The sequence below is a fragment of the Fukomys damarensis genome, unplaced genomic scaffold (assembly GCF_012274545.1).
Source record: "Fukomys damarensis isolate Sample0158 unplaced genomic scaffold, DMR_v1.0_HiC HiC_scaffold_18, whole genome shotgun sequence".
Lineage (NCBI taxonomy): Eukaryota > Metazoa > Chordata > Mammalia > Rodentia > Bathyergidae > Fukomys > Fukomys damarensis.
In genome coordinates this window covers 47,592,684-47,599,922 of record NW_022900930.1, presented here as the reverse complement: position 1 = coordinate 47,599,922, position 7,239 = coordinate 47,592,684, and the positions used below count along the sequence as shown (strand labels likewise).

The window sequence follows — 7,239 nt, the reverse complement described above, 5'->3', positions numbered from 1 at the left end:
TGTACCAGGGATTGAACTCAGGACCTTACATTTGTGAGGCAGGTGGCAGAACCACTGAGCTAAATCCCTGGCCCTGTGTTCTCATCTTTTACTTTGCTTTTTTGATAGGGGAGGGAACTCCCAGGGCTTGGCTCTGATGCCTCACATAGAAGCTTTCAAGCTGTCCCTGCAGGAGAAAATGATGGAAGTCGGGATGAGAAACGGCTGGAAATATGATGGCTACAAAAAATCTTTCATGATCCAAGAGGTAAGTTTCTTCTAAAGTAAAGAGATTGGAGAAGTGAGGAAGCCGAGTTCCCCGGGCAGAGCTTGAAGTTTGCCCATCTTTTCCTGCTTGTACCTCCGAGTCCAGGCTCTGGATGTTTCTCCTCCTCCGAGGAGGCCGCAGAGTTGTAGGACACGGAGCAGCTTTGTTCCGCAGTAAGGCAACTGGAAGTGCGTGCAGGTGTGAAGTTCACTCAGCCCCCAGGAAGAGCCTTCAATGAATCCTTAGATGCACAAAAATGTGCCCACCTTGTAACATTGTCCCCATTTTTGCTGTATAGTGAAGTAGAATCCAAGCAGCAGAGCTTAAGAAAGTCAGGCATTATTTTTGCAGATCACTTGTTAGTTCTGAGGACTCAGGACTTTTATCTGTGACTTACATTCTCCCAGGTCACTCCAAATTTTCATGGCAAAACTGGGGCCGTGGCAGGCACCTCTCCAGCCTCCCAAAGGGAGCCCTTTCCAGGGCGCTGCCAGTGCTTGGTTTAACCGTGCAGGTCTCCAGGAGCCGGGCACATGGAGCTTTTTGAGACAGGGTCTCAATATGTAGCCCAGACTGGCTTCGAACTTGTGGGGCTCCTCCTGCCTTACCCTCCTGAATGATGCAGGCACACCTGGCATGAAGACACGACCGAGCTCCTGCCTACAGGGAGCTCATAGCTGAGTTGAGTGCTGAGATGACACGAAAACAGCCAGCCGTGCGTGAGGCACGGGAGGTAGTGGCTGTGCATAGGCACATGTGCCCCTCCTCTGCCAAGGGACTCGTCACAAATGGCTTGTGTTAACATGGCTCCCTAGATAAGTGCCATCTTAGGAGACTTGGAAGGCTACATCGTCAGGAAGAAGAGGAAGATCTATGAATCTGTCACCAGCTCCGTACAGGACGACCTGAAGCCCTGCTATGAAGGTGGGCCCACCTTCCCTATGAAGGGGCAGCACTTCCCCTTCCTCTGGGGGTCTTCCTGTTGCTCCTCCAGCTCCTGCCCTGCTGCTCCCCTCCAGGTGTCTGCCCCCTGGCATCTTAAGTCCTTGGGGCGCGCCCAGCTTAGACACTGAGGCAGGTAATTGCAGAGCACGGGGAGCGTTTTAGTTACGACATCCCCAAGTTAAAGGAGTAGAAGTTTATTTAGCTCACAGTTTGTACAGGTTTCAGTCCATAGTTGGCTGGCTCCTAGGCAGAGGGGCCTGGCAGAGGTATATTGCAGACCAGAAAGAGCTCAAGGCATGGCAGCTAGGAGGCAGCAGAGCTCAAAGGAGTAGGAAGGATACATATCCCTCAGGCTATGCCGACTGGGGGGCCCATCTCTTCCACCAGGCATTACTCCCCAACGTCACACCCTGCTGGAAACCCACCAGGAGACTAATCCAGTGTCACACGCCCATGATCCAGTTACTCCTGAAAGCCTGCCTAGGAGCACATGTGGCTTTTGAGGAGACATCTTGATCTTGATATAAGTCATATAGGAAGGAGTAATTGAGAGATTCTGTGTGTGTGTGTGTGTGTGTGTGTGTGTGTGTGTGTGTGTGCGTGCGCGTCCTCATGTGTACACATGGATATGTATTTTCCTGTTTGCTCGCTTGCTTTTCTTTGTGATAACACTGTTCTCTAAGCAAGTCCCTCTGTGGTGTGACTGTGACAATCATTTTTGCCAGAGGCAGCTCAGATCACTGGCAAGAAAGCGTGTGAGAGGATGAAGGATGTCATCAGAAGAGGGGTGGAGCGGCAGGTGGCAGAGGGCATGTTCGAAAGGGCTCAGGAAAGGATGCAGCACCGGTTCCAGCTCCTGAAGGTATGTGATGCGCACAGTCAGGGTCTGGGTCCACAGAGGCTCCCTGGGGAATGCAGGGAGCAGCAAGCACTGGGGTTGGAGGGCAGCTGGACGCCTCCTGCCCCCGGGGCCCGGCTTCCACCTTGCTGCCCAGTGCCTTTTCTTCCTGGCGCCCCGGTGCTGGCACCAGGTCTGTCCTGCATCTTTGCCCTCATCTTTGATCCCAGCTCGAATATCCTGACAAGTGCTACTAAGCTCATCCCATGCATTAGCTCATTTAAGCTCAGGAATCTGGGCGGGGTACTGTTCTTGTTTCCATCCTGAGTTTGAGCAAATTCAGTCAGGGAAGCAAGTCCACAGGGCATGCAGCCCATGAGATGCAGAGCTAGACGGTGGGACCAACCAGAGCACAGTCTCAAGGCAGATTTCTTTTTTAATGAAGGAAATAACTCATCTAGGTAAAATGCCAAGAAATATTCACACACTGGAGTACTACTGTCCTATAAAAAAGATAAGCTTGAGTTATTTGTGGGAAAATGGATGCAATTCAAGACCATATGTTAAGTGAAATAAACCAGACACACAAGCTTAAATATCATATGGTTTCTTTTATAGGAGAAACCCAGAAGATAAATAAGTTAAAGTGTTATCAAAAAGATAGATAATAGGAAAGATGGAGATAGAGCTATTGCAAATGGAAAAGGAACAAAGGGGGGGGGGTGAAAAAAGAATTAAGATGTGTTAGGTATGTAAGCCAGTCCTCCCTAGCCCTGTGAAGCTCTAGATTCTTCTCTCTCAGAGGAATCTGAGTTGCCGTTCTCTCCCAACCACCTGAGGCAGCTGGCCAGTGGTTGTGTCCATCCATCTCTGCCCCAACCTTCTGGAACATTCTGACCTGCTTCTGACTGCCCCTCCCCAATTTTAGGACGTGTCTGTCTCCTTAGTACCAAGCAGGACTCTTCCCAAGCGCAGGCTAAGAGCTTTCCCACTTCCCAGCCCAGCTCAGTTCCAGTCCGTTAACCAACAAACGCATGCAGGAAATGGGCCGAGCTCTGCAGAGCTGATCTCCCCGGAGCACATAGAAATCACATCTTAAACACCTCAAGAGAGCAGTTCCACTAAGAAGTGATTAATATGCTGACCATGCACAAATATATCTTAAATCACAGAAATGTAGGTAGTTATAAATGGGCAAGACCCTAGTGCAGTCCCATTCCTCAAAACCTTTTTTTTAAAAAAATAAGAATTCCAGTTAATGTTTAATTGATTAAAATATTTGAGTTTTAAATAATGGGTGGGATTTTTAAAAATACATATATAATGTTTGAAGATTTACTGTTTTCAGAAAATGGTCTCTTTAATGCTCTGTGCACTGAAGAATGGGATGCTATCCTGTTGGAGATCCTCAATGGTCTCTGATATATTCCTCGACTGTGTGGCTTGTCGGTTTATTTTCACTGTGTAGTGGAACCATAGTGAACCATGGCTTTGGGAGCAGTGGATCTCCCATCGCCTGTCTTAAAGTCAAGGGAGCTGAGGCCAACAGAGGTTAAGTATCCAGTTCAAGGATGCAGCTCTTGACCTGGCTCTGAAGAGAAAGTATGAAGATTTCAAATCAGAAGATCTGGGTTCAAGACTAGAGTCCTCCAGGCTAGAGAGAGGAGTCTTGTGTTTTCCAGTAGAAAGCAGGAGACAGAAGAGGGAAGAAAATGGTTTCAGTTGAGTAGCAAGAAGACATTTCTGGGGCGGTTGGAAGAAGACTCAGACCTGTCAGTGAAGGTGTTCTGCGCACAGCAGTGCCCAGCAAGCATCTATCTGGTGACCGAGTGCAGGGGAGGCAGTGGGGAGGTGAGCAGCTCCCTCCTCTTTCCCCATCTCTCCAGCTGCTGTTCTGCCCGCACACCTCCAGGCAACCCTCATCAGCCCCTGTTTCCAAGGTCAGCCTCAGCAGGACAGGCCCTCTCGGGTCTCGCTAGGCAGGGAAGGAGGTAGAGACGGGTGGGAGCCCATGGACGTGCTGCCCTGGTGACCCTTGGACTATTCATGCAAGCCCAAGTGGACTTGACTGACTCTGGCAACCCCCATTCTCCAGCTGGGGGACTGGGTGAGGTGCCTTTCCTGCAACTCATCTCCCGTGGACTGTGCTGCCCTAACAGACTGAATGTCCTTGTCCCATAGAATGGGATCGCAGAGAAGGTGAAGGGCAGTATCACCACCGTGCTGGCCCTGGTGTCGGCCCAGGGAGATGGTCTCTACAAGGAGCTTGCAGGTAACTATGGGAGACTTTTGCATAAACTAGGGTGATCGTGCAGTCACCCCTGGCTGTGGCTGCCCATGCTGAATTTAGAGAAGTCAAGATAGGAAGAATTTCCAAGGTGAGGGGTAGAGGAGATGATGAGGAAGATGAAGTTGATGATGGTGGTGGTGATGGTGATGATGATTGTGATGATGGTGGTAGCTGCCCTAACCTTTGCCAAGCACCAGCCAAGGACCAATCATCTTACTTAGACTTTGTGATCTCCTGGAATTCTCACATTAGCCCTCAAAGAGAAAGGTTATTACTCTATTTTAATGATGCAGACATATTCAGGGTGGGAAGCTAGAAATACTCAGGTTTTCTAGCTAGAAAGTGGCAAATTCCTATCCACAGTTCTGCCCAGCTGTCTCTGTAGAGCCTTTTTAAAAATGATGCCTCCTTCAGAAAAGCTGCATTTTCTGGTGGTCATGGAGAAAATCTCTACTGACCCGCAGCACCCTGGGAAAACCATACCAGCTGCACTTGCCTGAGGCAGGCAGCCCCTCGGCCAGGGGCTCAGCAGGCTGTCTGGTGTAAACTGGGCTCTATAGGAAGCCAGTGAGAAAAGCAACTGGGAAGTGGTTATTCAGGGCTGGACACTGAGGAAACCGGGTAGGATAGACGGGCAGGGTGGAAGAGGCAGCAAGGAGAAAAGGCCCAGCAAGACAGAAAGCCGTGGCTCCAACTCCCCTCCTGGTCATGGCCCCATCGTGGGTCCTACTGTGAGCTCAGGGCAAGCTTATCAGGGTCACTATCTAGGGTATGGAGAGCGCAGAGGGACCCGGGCAGTGAGGATCACGGCTGGAGCCAAATCCCCTGTCAGTCCAAAGTGTCCCTTCAAGGGGACTGTGCTGAGCAGGAAAACAGAGCCCACAGTAGACGTAGGAAGAGGCTGCTCGCCACGTTGTGGAAGCTCAGTGCATCTAAGGGGTGGCTGGAGACCTGAGAGAGGACTGGATCTGGAGCCCAAAGGCAGTCTCTGCACAGGAGGAAGCGCCCATGGTGTGGGAGCAGGCTGCAGGCCCTTCTGGAGACTTCCCTCTTGCCTGGGAGGGTCTGCTTTTGTTCTCTCCACGGCTCCAGTTGATGGGCCGAGGCCCACCCTGCTAGGGAGAGACAACTGCTTTACTCAAGGGCCACTGCTTTGAAAGTAAATCTCACCCCAAAGAACATCCAAAGTTCTGACTACATATCTGGGCACCGTTGACACATAAATCGAACCATTGTGGGGACAGATTAGATTGCAGATCATGGGAGGAAAATCCAACATACAGAAAGAACAATTTCCAGGGAACAGGGAGGAGAGAGCTGCCTGAGACGGCTCTGGGAAAGCTGCTGTGTGTGTGCCTCTTCTGCCAAGTCTTCGAGAGTGGTCTGTGCTGAGAGAAGCGCTCAGAGGAGAGGGAGAACACCTGGCTTGATTCAGGTTCTTTATAAAACAAGGACTACGTGATCTCCAAGCACCATCCCCAATCCGCTCTTCTGGGACAAGTGAGAAGTTCTTGTCTTAGAATCCTGGAGAATCCTGAGAAGGGCTCTGCCTCCCTCCACAGATGTCAGGAGTGAGTACAAGGAGATGGAGAAGCTGCACCGAAGCCTGAGGGAGGTTGCTGAGAATGAACTGCTGCGGAGAGGCATGCAGGATTTCCTCCTGAGGATGTCCCCCAGCAAAGCGGCCCCCGAAGCAGAACGTCAGTGCTCAGGAGAGAAAAAATGAGCCTGCAGCCAAATAATCAGAATTACTTCTGGTTTTTGAAATCTTCTAAAGGACATCTCTCAGCTGTTTGGGCTCTCTTTGTACACAATATCAATCCAATATATTGTTGCTTTGGGCATAATTTTATTTTATAGCCTTCCCCCGCCAAGTCATCTTGAATCCCTAATGCAGTTCTAAGGTTTTAAGGACAACAAACTTATACTACACAGAAGACAAATATCAAAACACTGAGAAACCTAAAATATTTTGGAACGAATTGAAAAAGAAAGCTTTAAGGATCCAGTTCTATTTCCCATTTTGGTAGCAATGAGTCTGTGGGGCTGGAGATGACATTTTGCCTTGAGAAAAACATGAGTCTGGGAGCCAGACCAGACCTGGCTCTGCCACCTCTCAGCTGTGTTGTATCTAAGACTTGTGCTTCTCAGACATTTTGTTCTCAGGACCCTCGACCTTCGAGCTTGTGTTTGTGTGGGTTTTATACAATGACATTTACCGCAAATATTCAGACTGAATCTTTAGATGTCTAAATGTTCATTCCATTAAAAGGAGCAATAATAATTCTATAGCAATTTAACATAAAGAGAATGTTTTCATGGAAAAAAAAAAAGCGCTTTCCAAAACAAATTTAGTGAGAAGAGTGACATTTGTCTATTTTCAAATGCTAAAGACAAAGTTTCTATGTTAATATCAGGCCAACACAATGCATGTCATGATTATGTACTGCAAACATGTATTAATAAACTTTTTTGAAATTTAAAAAGATACGTCCATGTACCAACTCCTCCCAGTGAATGTAATCATCAGGAGCTGCAAACATGAACTAATACAAATTTTGAAAAAATTTAAAAACCGGTAACAAAATTGACACTAAAAATTAGACTAAGTAAATTTCAGAGCAAGGGCTATTATTATCAGGGATTTAAAGAAGGTCATGGCATAGTTATAAAGTGGTTAATTCATCAAGAGGACTCAATACTCCGACTTATGCCTCGAATAAAATTTCAAAACACAAAAAACAAAGGCTAACAGAATTCAAGAGAGAAGTAGCCAAGTCCACCATGATAGCTGGAAATCTCAACCTGGTAACTGATGGAACGAGCAGAGAAACTTAGTAAGAACACAGAGGGCTTGAACGACATGTGGACCAATTTATCTGATTGAGATGCACACAGCACTATGGGCATCCAAGTTCA

General features: G+C 48.3%; 1 protein-coding gene across 1 annotated transcript in view; it reads left to right on the top strand.

Moving 5' to 3' along the window:
- Positions 1-6,771, top strand: part of Nuggc (nuclear GTPase, germinal center associated) — a 38,238-nt gene extending 31,467 nt beyond the window's left edge. Inside the window, exons 16-20 of the mRNA XM_033765562.1 lie at positions 109-247; positions 1,063-1,171; positions 1,918-2,054; positions 4,212-4,302; positions 5,883-6,771. Coding sequence (XP_033621453.1) covers positions 109-247; positions 1,063-1,171; positions 1,918-2,054; positions 4,212-4,302; positions 5,883-6,046 — 640 coding nt within the window. The 3' untranslated portion in view covers positions 6,047-6,771. The remainder of the gene's footprint in view (positions 1-108; positions 248-1,062; positions 1,172-1,917; positions 2,055-4,211; positions 4,303-5,882) is intronic.
- The last annotated feature ends 468 nt before the right edge of the window (positions 6,772-7,239 follow it).